The sequence below is a fragment of the Lethenteron reissneri genome, chromosome 7 (assembly GCF_015708825.2).
Source record: "Lethenteron reissneri isolate LAM-NWPU_2019-01 chromosome 7, ASM1570882v1, whole genome shotgun sequence".
Classification (NCBI taxonomy): Eukaryota; Metazoa; Chordata; class Hyperoartia; order Petromyzontiformes; family Petromyzontidae; genus Lethenteron; species Lethenteron reissneri.
The window spans coordinates 10,799,145-10,820,996 of NC_083785.1; the positions used below are offsets into that span (position 1 = coordinate 10,799,145).

Consider the following 21,852-nt stretch of genomic DNA (forward strand, 5'->3'; position numbering starts at 1 on the left):
ACACCCTTGCAAAGAAGACGTTCCATCTCAAAACGGATTATCGAGATAAAATACTTGCTAAGAAAAGAAATAAAAACACAGGCGGTCTGCGGTTTACGACCGTCCGGTTAACGACGATTCGCATTCACGACGTTGACGTAATGGCCACCCCCCCCATGGATCTTTCACCGTCTAAAAACTTTATTTGCAGCTTCCGGCAAGACTCCAAACGCGTTTGAACAGAATCGGTCAGATTTTTCCCGATGTGACTTGGTGTGGAGCTTTTGTTATTCTAGAGTGTTTTTGTGGATGTTCACCTACTAAACCCTATGAAATACGTCTCATAAAAAGAGAAAAACACATCCTGCAAATGATGTTTATACCGTTTCTATCATCTACAGTAAACCCTTGTTAATTCGACACATATGGGGGCTCTGGTCTTGCCGAATGATCCAGTATTACGAATTATGTACAACGGTACTCCCCCAGTGCCTCCTGCCAAAATATATTTTTGCTTCCAAATGTTTTCCAAAAATTATTTGACAAAAAATATAACACTTAGCATCAGTAACCGGCACTGCAGACCGAGGAGGAGGATGTGTGGTAGGTTCCATGTGGCAGGTGACAGGTTGTGGAGGGGGGGCTTAATGCGCTTAGTATGCGCTTACTGTATGTACTGTATGCCAGTGCATGCTAAGTGCCCATGACGAATTACTAGTATTTCTGCCGGAGGCGCAGCCGTGCCGAATTACCCCCAATCACGAATGATCAAATACCGAAAAAACGAGGTTTTACTGTAAGGGGAACTAGGGTCCGATTTTACAATGGGGTTTCCAGGAACGCATTGTGCAGGACCGCCTGTATAAACAATTCCTGACGGTGGCATTATAACTCACGTCTGAGTAAATAAAGCACTGCGTGCATTAAAAGGCGGATTGATGGGTCGATTCATCTTCATATTCTTAGGCTGATGGTAACCGCGTCGATTCGCGATGTGTCTTCAAATCAGCATGTGGCGTATGCAAATTGTACAGATCAAACCCAGAAGCCAGTGGAGGAACAACCATTCAATTTGTATGTCGTATGTAAATGGGATCCCATGTCGCCTGCAGCCACTAGAGACATTCACCATTTTCCTTCACCAATAAATAGATTCTTGAATCGAATCCTGATCCATGAATCGCGATAAATCATCGAATTTCCAGGAGGGTGAATCGTTCCACCTCTGTGACCACACATTAACTCAAATCGGCACCTTACTAAAAAGCTCATCAACCAAAATTTTTTTAGTTTCCAAAAAAAAACCCTTATTGCGGAACAGTCAATTTACAGAAGGTAACCGAATGCCCGCACTTAAATATATATTTTGAAATATCAAACAATCCTGAAACTTTGGCTCTCTATTTCATAAGCAAAATTCTAGAAAACTTTTAACTTCCATTCAATTTAATCTCAACGGTTTAAAAACACGAATCCCCCCCCATCCTCAGCACACGGATTAATTTCACATGCTATGCGTCAAATTTCCATTTGCTGTGGCCCTGGGAGCAAAGATCAGCCAACGCGCTTCACACACAGCCACATATGCTGCACAGCTTTGGAGTCAGCGATGGGAAATCACAGATTTTTTTCCCTTGCGTTTGTTTCAAAGTGGGAGCTGTTGTGTTGGTTTGTTTCAAGTTTTGCGCATTACAGTAGATGATGCTTCGAACCATTAACGTCTTTTTACGAAGGTCACGGAGAAACGCCCGTAGAATCTGGCGCGCGTTGATCGATGTTTTTCGAGTGGTTAAACGCAAAACAAAAAATGAATAGCAAACAAAAACAACCGAGTTACTGAATAGCAACAAACTGTCCAATGTGTAAACTTGTATAACAATCTTGACTTGAAGCTTTCATGACTGCAGGAATCCATACTCTTTGGTTCTTTCGGTAAAGTCACGTAGGTATAAATAAAAAAAATCTTCCATGGTGAGTTTTATAGACGGGTGTATGGAAATGATGTAGTTAGGAAATTGGTTCAGTGCTGGCAGGCCATGTGGCCAGATGACAAACGTGTCATCTACGTATCTCTTCCACAAGGACAGAATGGTGGATGTCTGGATGGCATCTGTCTCAAAATTTTCCATGAAAACATTCGCTACCACTGGCGATGAGGGAGAATCCAAGCAGGCTAAACTGGTTCTCTCTGAGAAAGGGGTGCGCCAAAGTACGACAGCACAGACAACAAACTATACCTTTGATAATAGGTTTTCCCCTTTTGTCTGGCAACAAAACAGTTGTTAAGATGTTAAAACACCAAACTGAAACATTTTACAAGGAATCATGTCTGCATTAACCACAATGCTTGTGGTCAGAATGCAAACAAAAACACTGATACTATATGCATTGTCCTTGACACGATTCCTTGTAAAAGGTTTCAGTTTGGTGTTTTAACATCTTGACACCTGTTTTGGTGCCAGAAAAAATGGGAAAAACCAATTATCAGATTTTGGTACTGGCAACAGAGGTCCCATGATGTGCACCTTTGTTGGGGGTTGTTGGCTTAGAAGGCGATTAATTGTGTAATTAAATAAAATATCATAGCATTAGCCCCAGCTGCAAAGCTGCAGGAAACGCTGTCGTCGATTGACTGGTGTTGAGTTGCGAGACGGGACAGCGGTCGAGCAAGTCTCATTAATTACCTCCGGTCGAGGTGGCCGGGTGGCTCGGAGGTCAGAGCGCCAAGCTAGCACGATCCTGGGATGGAATGCGGGCACCAGCTGCCTCCAATTAAAACGCGTTCTTAAGTCCCGCGAAGTTGAGGACCTCGGAATGCTCACGAACTGGTTTAAAAAACAAATAAGTGGCTACAATTTCCAGTTCTGAGAATGACAATATCGGTGTGACCGTCATCATGTGACGAACTCTACCCCCTAACATGCAAAGTGGGTAGGAAAATGCTGCCCTCTACTCCGTGTGTGTGTGTGTACCAGAGGACACTTTGAGGTAGCTCTGTAACATCCGATTTCCGTGTACCATTGTCGGACACGAATAAGGGTCGCAACCGAACTGTTCAGAAACTTTTCAAACAGATTCTGCCCCGTGACGTGCCACCGACAACATAATTGGGATACAATCGGTGGGCGCGGGGGGGGGCCAAGGCACTTAATGGGGGGGGGGGGGGGGGGGAACCAAGCCTAAAAATCTTTACGTACGGTCTGTGGTGGACGAGGGTGTGGTGAAGACCGCCACGTGGTCCGACAGAGGATTGGCGACAAGGACGGCCACAGACAGCTGCACGCTCCACTCCACTGCAGGGCCACATGCACAGACACACCGAGAGCAAACGTGAGAAGAAATCTCCCCCCCCCCCCCGCCGCCCCATATAGCCTTGACAGACTGTTGGGGAGTGTGCTTAGCGAGTTGCACCTATGAAGGCCGGCACGACACACGAAGGGGGGGGGGGGGGGGGTAGTACCCGGCCACATTTGTCTCCAAAGTGGCGGTGTTTCACACAACGCGGCGCGAGGTACTCATTTGAGGCCGAATCGATCTAGGGGCGGCCCAGGACCGTTTTAGATGATCGTCACTGGTGTGGTCGTGAGCAAGAGCCGAACTCGGGTCGCTGGGTTCGTAAGGGGCCATCCATTTAGTACGTACGCATGTAGGGGGGAGGGGGGGGTTAACCCAAATGCGTACGCTTGCGTATGGGGGGGGCTCTACTGACAATGTACGCAGCATAGGAAACGGGGGGGGGGGGGGTGAAGCCTCGATAATAATTTGTCTACATTGGCTTTCAAATGAGTTAGATAGTCCGGCGTTGGACTGTTTGCTTAAAGACGTTAATATTATTAATCCTTGATCGTTTCTGCGTGGATTAAATATCGGTCGTTCTATAGGATTCGGGGGGGGGGGGGGGGGGGGGGGGTGTCAAGTGAACAGGTTTTTGCATACGTACTAAATGGATGGCCCCTAACCGCACTCGTACACACGCGGTGGTTTGCACGCTGCACTGTGAAGCCTGCGGTCCGAGTTCAATTCCCAGCCACGGCGAACTTCAGTAGTGAGCGATCTGTGAAGCGGTCATGGATTTTGCACCCCCCCCCCAACCCGATCTGACAAAAATGGTGAAGTATGGTCAAACAACAACAAGAGCCAATATGGCATGAGAGGCCTTTGTGCAATTGAACCTTACGGGTCCCGAATAAACAGAAAGCGAAATCGCCATATATTTATTTATTTTTGGCAACTCCGTCCCACCGCGCACAAACGCCGCGACCCACCAGACATCAATCCTCTCGTTCTTCACCAAGCACCCGTCGTTGTCAAAATTACCGTAATCATAAACAAAACTTTGAAACTTTGATTATCGCACCGTGTAGAGCTCGTCCAGAATAATAGATTGCCATGTTGTTCGCCTTCAACAGACATAAAATGACGTCGCAACGCAGTTTATGCGAGAACCGGGGGCTTATGGGACCCTGGGGTCCCCGCCATGAGGTTCAATTGTGCATTGAAGAAAGTCTGCAAATCACTATAGACGTGTTTTATATATTAAAAAATATGTCACTTTTTAAAACAGGCCACCATTTTTTTTTAGGCAAGTCAACAAAGAAGATCACATTAATTCGGTGACAACTGATGTTAACTACCTCGCCTGGTTTTCAGGAGGTTGTGGGTTCAATCCCAACCCTGATGCCTGTATAATTGGAGTTGGCATGCTCTCCCTGTGGTCGTTTGGATTTCTGTCCGGGCCCTCCAGTTTTTCCCTCCACATTTAGAATCAACATGCATTTATTTAAGAGTATTTGGCCGCGATACAATTCCACGTGATGAGCCACTTTGTTGAGCGATCATATGCGGTCAGGTCGTTTAAGAAAAATAGCTACAGAGCTCAAGTGGCCCTTACCTGGTAAAATAAATATAACATTACAGTTTAGTTTACCCGATTAATTCCTGGCATGCGTGGCTTGGCCTCAGTTAAATCCTTAAAGTGGTATCATCCCGACAGAAGCCGGTCATGAGTACACATCTCATCACTGGCCAGCCACGCGTGACGGTACACAGAGGGGGGGGTGGGGACAGGGTGGGGGGGGGTGGAAGGTGGGGGGGTTCAGCGCTTACACCAACAGCTGAGCAGGTTCCACACGTGCAGGAAGCCGGTGTCGGTCGCCCCCACCAAGTACTTGCAGGAGTTCTTGTTGCCGAAGCAAAGTTGCCTGAAGGTAAAATATTAAATCAGAATCTACATTTATCCTGGAGGAGGAATCTGACGCCATACAAAACTAAAATGAAGAGCTTCGTGGCATTCATCTTCTTGGTTCTTTCGGGTAAAGTCACGTAGAATGGAAATAATAACATTAAAATAAAACATAATAAAAAAATTAATTCTCACGACGTTTCGGCCACTCGACAGACCTGCTCTCCACCTGAGGACGGCTGCTTGCGTTGTGGCCGAAACGTCGTGAGAATTATTTAATATTTTTATTTATTTCCATTCTACATGACTTTACCGAAAGAACCAAGAAGATGAATCCCTGCAGTCACGAAAGCTTTAAATCGAAAAAGCTTCGTGGGAGTCGGACTCGGCCCACTTTATGTGGAAGTCAACAGTGTTTTTTTTTCCTATGATGAGACTTGCCGCCCCCCCTGACATAGGAATTTCCATCACTGGCTTAGGGCTATAATGAGCACAGTTTAAATTTTTATTTCAGCGGAAAATCCAGTACATGTTCTGTGTGTGCATGTTTGGATATATACGTGTAAGAGACTCACCCTGTTCTTGGTTCTTTCGGTAAAGTCACGTAGAAGAGAAGTAATAAAGTAATAAAAATAAGACATAATAAAATAATTCTCACGACGTTTCGGCCACAACGCAAGCAGCCGTCCTCAGGTGAAGACCAGGTCTGTCGGGGAGACAGCGTCTTCACCTGAGGACGGCTGCTTGCGTTGTGGCCGAAACGTCGTGAGAATTATTTTATTACTTCCCTTCTACGTGACTTTACCGAAAGAACCAAAAAGATGAATCCCTGCAGTGACGAAAGCTTTAAATCGAAATTTAGACTCACCCTGGTCAATGAATTGCCCTCAATAGGGACTACCCAGACCAATCATTGCCCTCTACTGGTAGACTAAATTAACCAACTAAACTATTTTACTCTTAGGTTCTTTCGGTAAAGTCACGTAGAAAGAAAATAAATTAGATAGAATATGACGTTTCAATTGCAACACAAGCAATCATCATGAGGTAGAACTAAATTTGAGAGAAACAAAACACAGACACGGAGACAAACAGACATACACACAGACCCTGTGTGTCTATGCTGTGTGTCTCTGTATTTCCGTGTCTGTCAAATTTAGTTCGACCTGATGACGATTGCTTGTGTTGCAATGGAAACGTCGTATTGTATTATTTTATTTATTTTCTTTCTACGTGACTTTACCGAAAGAACCAAAGAGTAACTCCTGCAGTCATGAAAGCTTCAAATCAAGTTTAAACGATTAGTATTTTACCAGGTAAGGTCCACTCAGCTACACAGCTCTTAAATTCAAAAGTGACCTGGCCACAAATGATAGCTCAAAGAAGTCGCTTATTATCACGTGGAAATTTATATTAGCCAAATAGTCAAAACGCATGTTAATTCTAAATGTGGAGGGAAAAACCGGAGGAGCCGGAGAAAAATCCACACGACCACAGGGAGAGTATGCAAACTCAAAATATACAGGCGTTAGGGTCAGGATCGAACCCACGACCTCCTGCATACCAGGCGAGGTAGTTAACGTCTCTCCACCGCGGCGCTCCAGGCCGCTCTCGAATGCCACCACAGGTCACTCTTAAAAACGAAACTACATCCCCCTGGCCTCCCGAGTTCGCACGTGGCTGAACCAACCGTCAACGCCCCTACCGAACGTGACCCCCCCCCTACCCTCCTTCCCCTACGCTGCAGGTGGTGCGCGGCATGTCGCGTACCGGATGCCCCCTGGCGGCTGGCAGAAGGTGGCCCGCATCTCCCAGCACTCGGGCTCCCACAGCGTGACCACGGAGCCAAAGGCGACGGCCAGCACAGAGCCGTCCTCCGAGAAGCAGCATGTGGTGGCTGGAAGCTTCCGGAAGGAGCCCACGAAGTCGCAGCTCCAGTTTACCCCTCCTCCCTCCTCCTCCTCTTCTTTCCCCTTCTCCCCCTCCTCTAATGAACACACACGCGTGCGCGCCGACACACGGACCGACGGTGCAGGCGAGTGCAGGTCAGTGCGTGTGCTGGAGTGACAGGGTGGCGGCTGCAGATTTACGAGCGGTTTAGATAGTTACTTGCCACTGATGTCAGCCGGGGAATCAAACACGGCCCACTGGGTTCATGACTGTGTTCAGCAAAGTGCGTGTTTTAGGTATGCGTGGTGCTGGCTACCCGTCCGTTCTCACGTGTGCCGTACCGGCCTTTATTAGGTGCTCTCTAACCTAACAGCGCTTGCCCCAAAAAAATCTAAGGATATACAACAGGGGTTCTTTGTCTTTATGTGTACACAGGAAGTCCCCGGGTCACGGACGAATTCAGTTTCTGAGATCGAGCCGTAATCCTATTTTTACGTACGTCAGAAACTGAAAAATCTTCCCCCCAAAATCAACGATAAAATCCCATGGCGTTTCCCCTACCCGATGACCAATTCGGTTTCACTCAATACCGTATCTCGCTGTCGTCCGTCTTTCATAGTTACCGGCAGCGTAACGCTGTACATATGCTCTGCACTTCCTAAAATGATTTCATTTAAATCGAATTACTACCCTAACACTAATCATAATTAAACTAACGGAACATATGCTGTATCCAATTGTTTATGAATACCACGAAACATTTTAATATTAATTGTTAACAAAAAGCAGTCACTTCGCAAATGTTCGTTAACCATGCATTAGGCTAGGCCTGGACTTTTCCGATTGCTGTTGGCTGAAACCACAAGCAATGGATGTACATACGGTTAATAACTAAGTGAAATAAACTTAGAATAAAAATAACTAGCAATAAAAACATGGGGAGAAAAAGACAGGTCTACGCATAGAAAACAATTACGTAATGCAGCAAAGGGAAAATAATTACGTAACACGACAAAAAATTCCATTTACCTTAATCCTAGTGAACATGTCAGTTTTATTTGGGTCCCAGAAAAAAAACTTCCCTTGCTGCTCATCTCAGCTCGTCAGGACAAGACACAACCAACAGGCGCCTGGGGCCAGGCACGGGGCCCGGTTACCTGCGGCCTCTGGGTCCCGCGCAAGCGTCCACACTTTGAAGCGTCCGTCGAGCGAGCAGGTGACAAGGGTCGACTCCGTCTCCCGTCCCGGCGGTTGCCGGCGGAAGCAGACGGCGGTGATGTCGAGGTCGTGCGGGGCCGCCACCGTCGTGTTCAGGACGAAACTGCGAGCGCACGAGCGGTAGCGCAGCAAAGCAAAAGCCCCCCAAAAAAATCAGGGGAATCATCTTCTTGGTTCTTTCGGTAAAGTCACGTAGAAGGGAAGTAATAAAATAATAAAAACACAACATAATAAAATAAAATATTTTAATAATAATAGAAATAAAACGTAATTAAATAAAATATTTTATTACGTTTTATTTTTATTATTTTATTACTTCCCTTCTACGTGACTTTACCGAAAGAACCAAGAAGATGAATCCCTGCAGTCACGAAAGCTTTAAATCGAAATTTAAATCAGGGGAAGCCTGCGACTCCCGAGCCAATGCGGTGGCGCCCCTCGCGGGAGGGGGCTGGCTTCCCACCGTGCCGAGCTGGAACCAAACCTCGATCACCAGGGCTCACGACAACATGCCTCTATCTGGCTCGTTGTACGGCTCTCGAGAGGTTAACGCTCCGATTATCTCGAATTAAAGACTTCGGATGTTGGAGAGCGTGATAGAATCTATGCGTGTGCTTCGTTGGTGCTGTGCATAAAGGTAGCGTCATTGTCGGAGGCGGGCAGGGACAGAGGTAGGCAGGAAGGTAGAGAGGGAGGGAGTGAGGGAGTGGGGGCAGAGATGAATGCCTCGAAGAGAATCCATGCTTATGTACAATTTTTCCTCCTCATTTCAGCAATCAGGAGGAGGAGGAGGGGGGGTGGGGGGGGCTGCATTTGAGGCCTCACCTCTGCTGCTGAACGTCGAAGGCCCAGAACTTGAGCTGGATCTCGGGCTCCGCGTTGAGGCCTCCGGCCCGCTGCTCCACGGTGGCGAGCCAATCGCCCAGCGTGTCAAACGCGGCCTTGTGCAGCTCGGTCTGCACCAGGCCCCGCTGGAAGATGTGCTCCTGTTGCACGATGTCCAGCTGCACGTGATGGGAGGAGAGAACGAGACACAGCTTTGGATTCCAGCTTACACGGGAAAGCCCGCTCGCAGTCAAGACCAGAGCGCTCTCCCGCTCGGCCACGTTACAGCAGAAGTGCAATGTGGCCACGCTGCCGGCGCGTCACAAGCCTTTTGTGCGTCGGCCGCAAATTGAGACCCCCACGGAGTGGCCGGTAAGAGGTGGCCGTGCGGCACGCGCTCACGTCGTAGAGGAGCTCGTCGGTGCCGAGCGAGTAGAACTGCAGGCAGCCGGGTTTCCCGTTGAGCGCCAGAGCCTTGCTGCGCGGGTCCACGATGAGCCCCGTGCTCGCGGAGCCTCCTGCACCCAGAAAAACCGGCGGCACCAGCAGCGTCAGTATCAGCAGAACCAGCAGCATCAGCAGCACCAGCAGCACCAACAGCACCAGCAGAACCAGCAGCACCAGCAGCGTTCGTATTGGCCGTGGCAGCAACAGCAGCATCAAGCAGCTTCAGCAACATCAGCAGCACCAGCAAACATGAGCAGCACCAGGAGCATCAAGTATCAGCAGCATCAGCACCAGGGAGTGTCAGTACCAGCAGAGCAGGTGACAGTAGCCGAGCCAGCAGCAACAGTACCAGCAGCACTGGCAGCACCCGCATCAGATACGAACACAAACAGCAGGGCTCTCTCGCGACTTGCCTCTCACGAGGCCTTGAATGACGCGGACCACGAACAGGTTGCTCTTGACGATCGTTATTTCTGGAAAGAGAAAGACGAGCATGGAGGCGGCGATGATCTGCATTTACGTTGTTTACGATGTCATGTTAACGCCACTGTGGATCGATTTACGACGCATCTCAAGACACGACTCCAAAACACATTCGTGTCGGTCTCTCACAGCTTTTGCCACGCTCGATTGCGAGCAACGCGAAATCATTCGCCCCGACCCGAGGCTAGAGGCTGCTCAAGGATCCTTCAAAAAACACTCCTCCCCCCCTCGCACCGCTGACTAGGGCCAGCGGTGCAGCGCTCAAATCCAGGAGTGGATTCGTGCGACGTCGGCTCGCTGGTTACCAAACTGCCGACCTCGCCGGGTCTCCCGGGTTGCCGTGGCCTCAGGTAAATCCTTTTGGGGATCACGCCGAGCGGTGGAACCAGCTCGTCATAAGTACACGTCTCATCATCGGCCACGCACCAGGGCAACGTCTCTCAGTTGCCTGCAATTTCATTTTCCTGCAATTTCGCAATTGCCTGCAAACCCATATTTGCCCGTAATATCTCAATTGCGTGCATTTTCTCAATTGCGTGCATTTTCTCAATGGCCCGCAATATCTCAATTGCCTGCAATTTCTCATCAATTTACTCTGTATGTGTACCATAACACCAACTCTTATTGGTGGCGCTTTACGGCTCAAAGGTGACCGATGGTGTGAACGAGTGAGCCACGGGTGGGTGGGGGGAGGGATTAAGGGGGGGGGATTCGGGGGGGGGGGGGAGACAAGACACTGGGGGCGCCGTGGCAGTACATACTGTTGTCGACGTGCCCCGTGGCGAGCAGCGCGCCGCACGGGGACGTGCTCACGCTCGAGATGGGCGCCCCCAGGCGCGGCAGGAAGTCCTTCTGCTCCTCGGCGCAGTGGCGCCACTGGACCAGCACAGCCTCGGGGCCGCCCGTGAGCAGGCAAGTGCCTGCAAGACAGAGGTCGCAAACGGGTTTTGATTCCTTACCCGTACCCGGCCGCACCAGGGTCGCAAATGGGTACCCGTACCCGTAACCGGCCGGGTACGGGTAGCCGTTCCCTACCCGTACCCTACCCGAAATGAGTGACAAACGGTGACTCACCAGCGACTCACGGCCTACCCGTACACGGCCGCACCAGGTTCGCAAACGGGTACCCGTACCCGTACCCGGCCGGGTACGGGTAGCCAGGTATCGGGTAGGGTACGGGTATCGGGTACCCGGTTGCGACCTCTGCTGCAGGCCGCACGCAAAAGTCGGGTGTGTCCGGACGGGTCGACTTATACAGAGCCACGGGTCGCTGGCTACAAACGCCGGCTGGTTAACACGAGTCGAAGACATGAGAGGCCGATTTGCGTTGGATCCACCACAGCACGCCATCACTTAAGACTATTTAAACTGAACAATTTTTTTTATTTTACCAGGTAAGGCCATCCGAGCTAATAGAGCTCCTCTTCAGAAACGAGCTGGCTATCACAAATGATAGCTCAATAAAATGGCTCATGTGGAAATGTATAGCAGCCAAATACTCTAAACGCACGTTTCTAAATGCGGAGGGAAAAAAAACAGAAGACCCGGAGAAAAATAAACGTGATCACAGGTAGAGACACACGCAAGCTCCAAAGATACACCAGGCATCAAGGTCGGGATTGAACCCACGAACCTCCCCTATACCTGGCGAGGCAGTTAACATCTCGCCACCGTGCCCCCCCCCCCACCCTCTCCAAGGCTGGTGTCCACCAGGATCATCAAGAAACCCAATCTGAAACAGCAAAATGTTCCTTTACCTTCGGCAGAGTAGGCAAGGTCAGACACCCCCTCGGAGTGCCAGTGATACGTGGAGAACGTGTACTGCTTCTTGTGCCAAAAGTTTCTCCTGAAAAAGACAAGCGAAATAACCACGGTTCATCGAACAATTTCGAATAAGCAAAAAATGCATCCCCCGTCGACCCACTAGCACAGCCGGCTACGTACGGTGCGAAAGAAGTTCAGCGTACACAACAAAGTTCCCTCGTTATCCGCCACATTTGGAATATCCGCAAAATCTTATCTGGAACTCTACACGACCGCATCGAGAGAGAAAGATGCGACAAAGCAATGATGCGCAGCAGCAGCAGCATCATCATAACTTAAGGAAAGTTAATTATTAAAGTATTAAATAATAGTTTATAGTGTACTTTTATTTCCGTAATGTTTATTACCAATTTATAACATTTCGTGTTGATAATTTTCACGTATTTAATCGCTTATTTAAGTTTCAATTTAAGGCTTTCGAGGGCCAATATCATAGACCCACGAAATTTGCCGTTCACACAAGCTTCTCTGGAACATATCCCTCGTGAATAACAAGGGAATACCACCATTAACTCACGGACGAGGGCCTTCCTCACACGGCGTCGGTCGTGGGGCCTTGAAGGACCATACTTCACCGCGCTGGTCAGTGTGGGTTAATGAAGGGGAGCCCCCCCCCCCCCCCCCCCCGGAGTGATTTGGATATCGCTCGCCACAGACGATGGTCCGTGGGGTCCAGGAGACGAACCCGAGTCGCAGGGTTAATCACGCGGCAGTGCACTAACCACAGCGACGTCGACCCACGTAAAGAATAGTTATTGCTCATGCATTTGACGCTACGGGTATGTACTTGCTTTTTCCAGATATAACAAATACCAAAAGAAAAAAAACTCTCGTGCGATATATATCACGGACCCGACGTCCTCCATCAAGGGCCTAGGATAATAATACTTGCTTTCATATTGAGCCCATAACGAGTTATTGTATTTAGTCTAGGGTACGCCCCCTAGTGGCAGTTTGTCTTTATGTGGCACAAGATGAGCACACAGCACTGTCTGGTCGGAAGCAATGTTGTTCTTGGTTGTTCCAGAAAAAAATACTTGGCAAATTTGGACCATGACACTGACACAAAGTGGCTTACTATACGCCTTATAATCACATCACGGGGGATCTTTAACACCTTTTGGCGTCATCTGGTCCAACCCATGTGAGACTAGGCTCTAAGCAAAGCTGTCTCGGGTGTGGACCAATCAACTTCAAGGACAGTGCATATATGATCAGAGTTATGTTTTTTGTTTGCATTATGGCTGCAGGTATTGTGGTCTATGCAAACATGACTCCTTGTAAAAAAGTTGGCAGTTTTGTTGCCAGATAGAAGGGTAAAAAAGCAATTATCATATTTTTTTTACTGGCAAATGAGGTTCCAATGGTGTGTGGCACCTTACGGTTAATACACACACACCGCAGTATTAACCAGGGCTGCCGGCGAGGAGCGTGTAGGGTAGCACCTTGAACCGTAAAACTCTCAGCTGTGCGGCGAACGCGCCACTGCTCCTGCACCGCATCCCTGAACAACCACACCAACCCCCCACCCCCTCCCACCACCGATTTAGTTTCGCGTCTCCACTCACCACAGGCGAATCCTGCCGTCGACGTGGCCCGTCGCTATGCAGTCCTCCGTGGGGTGGCACGCCACCACGACGAACGTGTTGTCCGTCTTCTTCTTCATGTTCGACTTTAGCGTCAGCCTGCGGCCCACCCCCCCACCCCGCAGACCCAACGACCGATTACAGCGCAGTTCCATTTCTTTGACGGTGTATGTGCGTACACGATCAACCCCCTTTAGTCGATTGTAAACTATTTTTATTTTACCAAGTAGGGCCCACTGAGCGATATAGCGCTTTTTCAGAAGTAATCTGGGCTACAAATGATAGCTCAACAAAGTGGCTTATAGCGTGGAAATTTATTGCAGTCAGATACTCTAAAAGAACCCCCGACCTCAAAGATAAACAATGAATACGTTTTTAGTGGCTCATTAACATGATTGCCATTAATCGTATTTTTGTTCTGTCGAGGCCACTGCTCCCCAAATTACTCAGAGGGTTGCCGCCGCCCTACACTTTGCATAATCGACGTGACATTTACTTTCATCTCACCAATTCCACTTCTTTTTCTTGAGGTGGAACACCCCGAGCATGTCGTTTTGTACAAACGCCAAGTACTCCCCCTGCAACAAAATGAAGATGACAACAAGCCGATGTAAACAGCGTAGTCAACACAAATTATTATGGCGGTGCACGAGCTGAATGAGTGCCATAGCCCGAAACGCCACCAATTATATATTTTAATATTATTTTTAAGGCCACAGTACTATTGACAAATACGTTGTGATTTTTTGTTTGTTCAACTACGTAAGACCTTCACACAACGACGACAGATTTTATATGCTGGCTTCCACGACCACTATTATTTTGGGTTAGATCACCGTCTAAGATGTCAATTTCTAACTGTAACCTTCCACCGTCTCAAATAGCCAATAAAATCAAGTTTTCAGGACATAGACAAATACACCAATTGATTTGTTTTATGAGCAGAAATGTTGAAAGCAAGCTAAATTCAACACTTTGGCACAACGTTCCTCCTGCATCACCATCAGGTGGTAACAAAATCTCAGCTCTCGCGTGAACGAGCGTCCTAATTTGGGGTCCACAAAAGCAACGGAGCTGTAATTTCTGATTTATTAAACAGTTTCCGTGTCATTCCGACTGCGTGGCAAGATAATCGTCTGCAGGGAGAATACAAACAACAGAAGACAGACGGATAAAGAGAACTCGAGGCAACAGCCACGATCATCACGATGACCCAACGGGGAGGGGGGGGTTGGGGAGGGGGGGCTGTGGCGCAGGTGGGCGAGGCACTCACGTGGCAGCTGAACGAGATGGATTTTTCAGAGCACTCCGACGTCTCCACGACCTCATCGGACTCCGTCACCTCTACCTCCACCTCCGGCGACTTGGGAACGGCGAGCGCCAACAACTGGAACCTCCCTGCTCAAGGCGACACGGGCCGTTGTTTAAGGGCTTCGAGATTACTTTATTTGACCAGGGGTGGTGTCAACGTCAACGAGACCAAGATAGGTTTAATTTGCAAGGAGCGACGCGGGTACAGCATTATTATTAAAGCTAAACGAATTAAAACGAGAACAAAAAGTTACCGCATCTATGACGTGACGACTTGAAAAAAACGCAAAAGTTACTTCCCTCCAGACTGAATGCAGCACAAATTAAGAAACTAAGCTCCAGGAATATGAACATTAAACAGATCTAGGGTGACTTTCGTCCTGATATGTAAACAAACAAGGGTATATGTCTTTTATAAGTAGGGTCGCTGCGATACTATGATACAATTCTAGATTTGAAGCTTTCGTGACTGCAAGGATTCATATTCTTAGGTTTTCGGTAAAGTCACGTAGGTAAAAAATTAAAATTAATAAAAATAAAATAAACATCACGACGTTTCGGAGGCAACACAAGCTTCCATCTTCAGGTGGAACCGTCACAGCACGATAGCTCTATCAAGTAAGAGAAATTCCAAGAAAACAGTCCTTGTACATATACTGGTTGAGGGTGGGAGGAGCCAAGGCAGGCCCTGAATATTATTTTTTACTTTAATTAATTTAAATTTTTTACCTACGTGATTATGATACAAGTCAGCGAATATTCCGTTTGGCAAATATTGTTCAATGCCACTTTGTGACTTGGCCTCAGGTAAATCCTTAAAGTGGTTTCATCCCGACCGAAGCCGGTCATGAGTACACATCTCATCACAGGCCAGTCACGTGTGGCCCACTGGCGCCACGGTTTCAGCGTAAGGGTTGCGCCTCCTCCAAACGACAGGCACTACCAAGTCTCATACAGCTTAAGGTCCGCGATAATATCGTCCAATTTTGCCAAAACAGATTTCCATCGTGATTTTCGCTCGTTTTATTCACAGAAAATTAGAATTTTCCTGACGATCTATTTCTGAAAGAACACTAGTTCAAGATCACGAAAATAATATTTAATTAAAAAACATGCTTTTTCCCATTAAAGGCGTACTATGTACAGCGCTGTCCATAGGGGGGTGCGGGGTATGGGGCAAATTGCACTGTGCCTATAACGTTATAACGCGGAAAGATCAACTCGTTATAACGCTGTGTCCGAGCGGCCGCTGACGAACTACTTACTCGAGCTGCATGGCCAAGCGGTACGATACGGTACGCGGAATGATATAGCAATGCGGCGGCGTAACCTCAGGTATTTGTCCCGCCATCTAACCTTGTGCTGTGCGTAGTAGTAGTACATCGTATCCCGGCAAACTTTATCGCGAAATTATTTCATGGGGAAATAGTTTTCGCCGAACGCGGGCGACACTTTTCAGAAACGAATCTACTACCGTGTTAAACGGCGACTCGCTGTGTAAGTGGGAGTGTGTGAGGAGTTGGAAAGTTGGTAAAAACCTGGTACAGCTGTGCCAGAGCCGTTGGTCTCTTTGGTGCTGAAGACGTAGAGGCGGCTGGGGGTGGTGACACAGGTGAAGAGCGCCTAGCAGGGGACGATGCACCAGGAACGTCTGGTAAAAAGAGAGACGTTCGACTCAAATCGTAAACCATCACACGCGAGTTCTGGGTCATCCTCGCTCGCCATCGAACAAAGACGGTCACTGCATCGCGTGCTTTCAAATGTGCTTCTGCAGCAGTCTGGAACTGCTCTTCCTTCCGATATTCAGAAGCCACTGGAGCCATGCACTTTTAGATCGAGATGGAAAACTAACTTCTTTAAAACAGCTTTTTGTGTTCAATTTGTTACCCTTCCCCCCACCTCAGATGAGCACGGTGATTTGACCTCTGACCAAAGTTCTTAAGAGACCCATATCAACAACTGCTTAGAAGCTGCAGCATTTATCAAAAGGTGACTAACTTTCATAATATTTAGCAAATAGTATGCATGAAAGTGTACACAATGATAAAATATAACTGAGTGTTTCCTATACCTTAATCAGGATGCCATCCATGTAATCCCAGAGCTTAATTGTGCCATCTTCAGAGCTGGAGTAAGCCTGCAAAGCACAGCATATATTTTAAAACACGTTAAGAGACTTGACGAGAAAACAATGAGTGCCAACAAAGTGCGAGCATTCACGTGATAATAGGGGGCGGTTGCGCTTTCGCCGCATGTGCACAGACTCGCGGTTCGAATCTGGCAGGCCTGGTTAATACTGCGGTGTGTGTCAACTATGAAATAAGCGCCATCTGCTTTAATTTCACGTCAAAGATCCCAAGATGTAATTCATGGTCCAAATTTTACAATGTACCAGCAAAAGAGTCAACTGGTACTATGTCTGTGAAAATTGGTGCCTTTTTTTTATAGCCATGGCTGTTAAGAACTGCACAAATACCGAATGTACAAATTATTTGATTGAACAAAGTACCAATTAGGTGATCAGGTTAAAACGAGCTGAGGGACCTGAAGGTAGTTGTTGGGGTTGAGTTGGATTCCTGTGACGAGTTGTCCATGTCCTGTGAGCTCGTGCAAGGTCTCGCCCGTTGCAGTGTTGAACACCTTGATGAGGTCTCCCGATGCGCACAGCAAATACCTACACACATGGCGCGATCCAGACACGTGCTACTCTTAATATACAAAATACGAATGTCCAACAATATATCCTTAACACTGTTGGGGCAAGCACTGCTAGAGCACCGAAAAACTAAACTTTTATTTATTTTACCAGGTAAGACCCACTGACCTATACAACTCTTTTTCAGAAGCGACCTGGCCACAAATGATAGCTCAACGAAGTGGCCGATTACGTGCACCATTTATAACAGCCAAATCGTCTAAACGCGTGATGTTGATTCTAAATGGCAATCGAAAAACCCAGGGACCTGGAGAAGCATCCACACGACCACGGGAAGAGAGACGCGCAAACTCCAAACAGAGGCATCAGAGTCGGGATCTGCTGTACACCTCCTAGATACACCAGGCAAGGTAGTAAACACATCTCGCCACCGTGGCGAGATGTGTTAACACCACACCCAGCCGGCCACCCCGGTCTCTCCAAGACTAATCTTTACACATCGCACCAGGCACTCAGCGACGGCCGAGTTGACCTCGGATAGGGTTCTGGACCGGTACAGAAATTCATCACCGATGTTGGTCGCAAGCGGGAATTAAAATTCGCGTCCCTGAGTTCGTAGCACAGTGCGCTAATACTCCTAATGTACTTGCGCACGCACAGTGAACAGAAGGCACTATGGTTAATGCTGTGGTGGACAGCTGGTCATACAGCCCATGCACTTCATGCACCAAGAGGTTTCTAGAGGGGCTGTTTTGAGCTCCTCGTGGAGACGATTCTGCCAGCAGTGACACAAGCAATTGCAGGGCTGCGCCTTTGATCTTCTATGAATAATATTATTAACTAGTCCATGGTCAATTCAACTGCCGGACGAGGGCCCTCACCACCAACAACGTCATAACCTCGTTATAACGAAATCGATTCATCTAATGATTGTTCTTACATGCCATGTCACCTTATTTTTAAATCCTTTATATTAAGTTCGCTTGCTTGCTTGCGTGCTTGCTTGCGTGCTTGCTTGCTTACGACCGTGCAAATCTTTCGGTCGTTTTTGAACCCACTTCCCGTGATCCAATCGAGCTGACATTTTCCACACAGATTCGTTGTGCGAGACAATTAGTGTTCGTGAAAAAAAATTCCCAAAATTTTACACTGTTTAGGGAAAACAAATTAAATATTTAATTACCAATTGCTTAATACTGGCAATCATCTATAAGTGGCAGCCATCTCAAGCCAGAGGACGAGAAGACTATAGCCGCCACGGATATAAAGGATTTATAGTGAAAAACTTTGTTTTTACGGGTTTACTTGTTCAAGGGTGTGTGTGTTTTACAGCCTGAAACGGCTGCGAACTGCTCTTGATCCAGCACTTTGGAGGACGAGGGTTGGCGGATCGGAGATTTGGAAGCGAGGGTTTTGGTGCATCAGTGATCTGTGGCAATATCTCGATTGTGGCAATATCCCCAAAACCTGCCTGGGCTTCAAAGGTGCTTGAGAGGAGGCCTTGAACACCGTCGTCACAAAGATTACGTGGGGCGCATTAAATCCAACAGGAGAAAAACGGCTAGATGATGATCATCTACGACGATGAGTCGTTCGTTCAGCAAAACAAGATAAGGTGCCATCCATTTAGTACGTACGCATGGAGGGGGGGAGGTGGGTTAACCTAAATGTGTACGCTTGCGTATGGGGGGGCTCTACTAACAATGTAAGTACGCATAAGAAACGGGGGGGGGGGGGTGAAGACTCGATAATAATTTGTCTACATTAGCCTTCAACTGAGTTAGATAGTCTGGCGGTGGACTGTTTGCTTAATATTATTAATCGTTGATCGTTTCTGCGTGGATTAAATATCGGCCGTTCTATAGGATTCGGGGGGGGGGGGGGGGGGGAGTACAGGGAGGGGGGGGTACGGGGAGGGGGGGGTACAGGTGGGGGGGGGTACAGGGAGGGGGGGGGGGAGTACGGGGAGGGGGAGGAGTACGGGGAGGGGGGGGGAGTACGGGGGGGGGGGGTACAGGGAAGGGGGGTACAGGGAGGGGGGGGGGAGTACGGGGAGGGGGGGGTACGGGGGGGGTACAGGGAGGGGGGGAGTACAGGGAGGGGTGGAGGTACAGGGAGGGGTGGAGGTACAGGGAGGGGGGGTGTACAGGGAGGGGGGGTGTACAGGGAGGGGGGGGGGTACAGGGAGGGGGGGGGGTACAGGGAGGGGGGGTGTACAGGGAGGGAGGGGTCAAGTTGACAGATTTTTGCGTACTTACTAAATGGATGGCTCCCAATGGCTCGTGATTTTTTAATTAAGATTTCATCTACTCGTGTGTCAATTGATGATTTAAAAAAAAACCCGCACCGTGTAGCGGCCTTCATCAACAGTAGACTGGTTTCCGACGGAAAGGCCTTCAGCCAGCAGTGAATAACCCATATTATGATGAAGAGGGCCTTAATCCAGCGGCAGACCATAGCTCCTGATAAACAAATATATACCGAGGCATTCATCCAGCAGTGGATAGATTACAGCTTCTGATAAAAAATGGTGAGGCCTTCATCCAGGGAGTGGCAATCGGATAGACCGTAGCTTAAGATACTAATATTAACAGAGGCCTTAATTCATCAGTGGAGTGACCATAACGTACAATACAAATGACGGGAAGAATAAATTCTGGATTGGTTACCGTGCTAGACCACAGCTCGAAATAACGCCGAGTAGGCCTTCGTTCAGCGGTAGACATACTAAATTATTGGTAGGCCTTCATGCAGAAGTAGCGGATGGCTTACGACGATAATGGGTTCACATGGCACCGGATAGCCCCTGGCTTCCAATTATATTATTAGTATTTATTTGACGAAATTTAATCTGAACGTGAGTAAACCCGCCACGGCACAGACACTGCAACGAGCTATATCACGCACGGCGCACGTGTTCTCAAAAGCCTCGCCGCTCAACCGGATCCCGTGCAAACTTAAAACACACAGACAAGTAAAACAATAAAACCATTATCGTTAATTTTGCAAAGGCGCTCACTTTCCGTCGTTCGTGAAGACGGGCCTCCTGAAGACGAGCCTGCTGCCGCCGCTTCTCGCCACGCGAACTCCACTCGGCTCCTCGTCCACGCTCATCACCCCCATGGCCTCCGTTTCTCTAACCCTGCTGCTGCTGCCTCTCTCGCTCGCTCGCTCCCGGCAAATGGAACTCCCCACCCAGCACCACCACCCACCACCACGTGTCTCTCACTACCCCCCCACCACCACCACGCTGCCGACACGTGGTTAGGAACGTGTGCAGCGCGCCGCCATCTTACCAAGGGAGAGGGGTATTAAATAACGTTGGATGACGTCATCGACACGGGACGATCTCTCGCCCCCCTCCCCCGCCCCGCCACAACGTTGTAGACACACCCGCCCCCCACGTAAGATGGCCGCCGTTATATGTTGTGCTGATGGCGTCACAGAAATTGGCTTCACTTCACCAATCAAGCGGCGTCTTGCGGCTCGGTCACGTTGTTGTTTGGAAGCGTTAACACTGCGAGGTTGTTGTTGTTGTTGGTGGTGGGGGTGGTGTCACGCGCGTGAAGACGCTGCGTTGAGTTTGTCAAGAGCGTAGCGTTCGTTGAGCAACGTCGCGGCACATTTGGCCATCGTTCGCGTCCAATTTGGGAACGGGCATGCGGGCGATAAAGCAACGCGGCTTGTCGCCGCCACTCGTGTGTGCGACGGCACGCGGGAACTTCCGCGGGTTTCTAATCCCGCGTTGCATCTGGTGTTGGCACGGGTCCCGTGTCATCGACACGTGCTGCCGCGGATTTCTGAGAACTTCCACGGATTTCTAATCCCGTGTTTCCGGGATTGCCACCGGGCCTGTGTCTACACGTGCTTGCGCGGATTTCTGAAGACTTCCGCGAGTTTCTAATCTCGCGTTGTGTCCGTGTTGGCACGGGGCTTGTGTCATCGACACGTGCTGCCGCGGATTTCTAAAGACTTCCGCGGGTTTCTAATCCCGCGTTGTGCCCGTGTTGGCACGGGGCTTGTGTCATCGACAGATGCTGCCACGGAGTTCTAAAGACTAATGCGGATTTCTAAAGACTTCCGCGGATTTCTAAAGACTTCCGCGTATTTCTAAAGACTTCAGCGTGTTTCTAATCCCGCGTTGTACCCGGGATTGGCACCGGGCTTGTGTAATCGACACGTGCTGCCGCGGGTTTCTAAAGACTTCCGCGGATTTCTAAAGACTTCCGCGTGTTTCTAATCCCGCGTTGTATCCGGGATTGGCACGGGGCTTGTGTCATCGACACGTGCTGCCGCGGGTTTCTATGTCACGCATCACGCTTGAGTTTGATTTGTGTGTTTCACCACCGTCATTCGCCGTGTTCAATCCACTGCTGGATTAAGACCTCCACCGCCAACCAACCAACAAGCCGTCACGGCGCCACCACCACGCTGCCGCACACCAGGTGAAC

General features: G+C 48.8%; 2 protein-coding genes across 6 annotated transcripts in view; one reads left to right on the forward strand and one right to left on the reverse strand.

The window, feature by feature from the left end:
• WDR75 (WD repeat domain 75) overlaps positions 1–20,583 on the reverse strand; it is a 31,560-nt gene extending 10,977 nt beyond the window's left edge. The window contains 17 exon segments of the mRNA XM_061577330.1: positions 3,177–3,272; positions 5,086–5,180; positions 6,932–7,148; positions 8,209–8,372; positions 9,095–9,273; positions 9,497–9,612; positions 9,955–10,014; positions 10,786–10,944; positions 11,782–11,870; positions 13,417–13,533; positions 13,942–14,012; positions 14,708–14,832; positions 16,011–16,015; positions 16,284–16,396; positions 16,817–16,882; positions 17,290–17,419; positions 20,421–20,583. Coding sequence (XP_061433314.1) covers positions 3,177–3,272; positions 5,086–5,180; positions 6,932–7,148; positions 8,209–8,372; positions 9,095–9,273; positions 9,497–9,612; positions 9,955–10,014; positions 10,786–10,944; positions 11,782–11,870; positions 13,417–13,533; positions 13,942–14,012; positions 14,708–14,832; positions 16,011–16,015; positions 16,284–16,396; positions 16,817–16,882; positions 17,290–17,419; positions 20,421–20,524 — 1,906 coding nt within the window. The 5' untranslated portion in view covers positions 20,525–20,583.
• A 979-nt stretch (positions 20,584–21,562) lies between these two features.
• LOC133357571 (solute carrier family 40 member 1-like) overlaps positions 21,563–21,852 on the forward strand; it is a 36,637-nt gene continuing 36,347 nt past the window's right edge. For 4 of the 5 annotated variants that reach the window (XM_061575580.1, XM_061575599.1, XM_061575571.1 and 1 more), the window contains exon 1: positions 21,563–21,846. The gene's annotated coding sequence lies outside the window, so the exon portion shown is untranslated. The remainder of the gene's footprint in view (positions 21,847–21,852) is intronic. The other variant, XM_061575616.1, reaches the window with a different exon arrangement.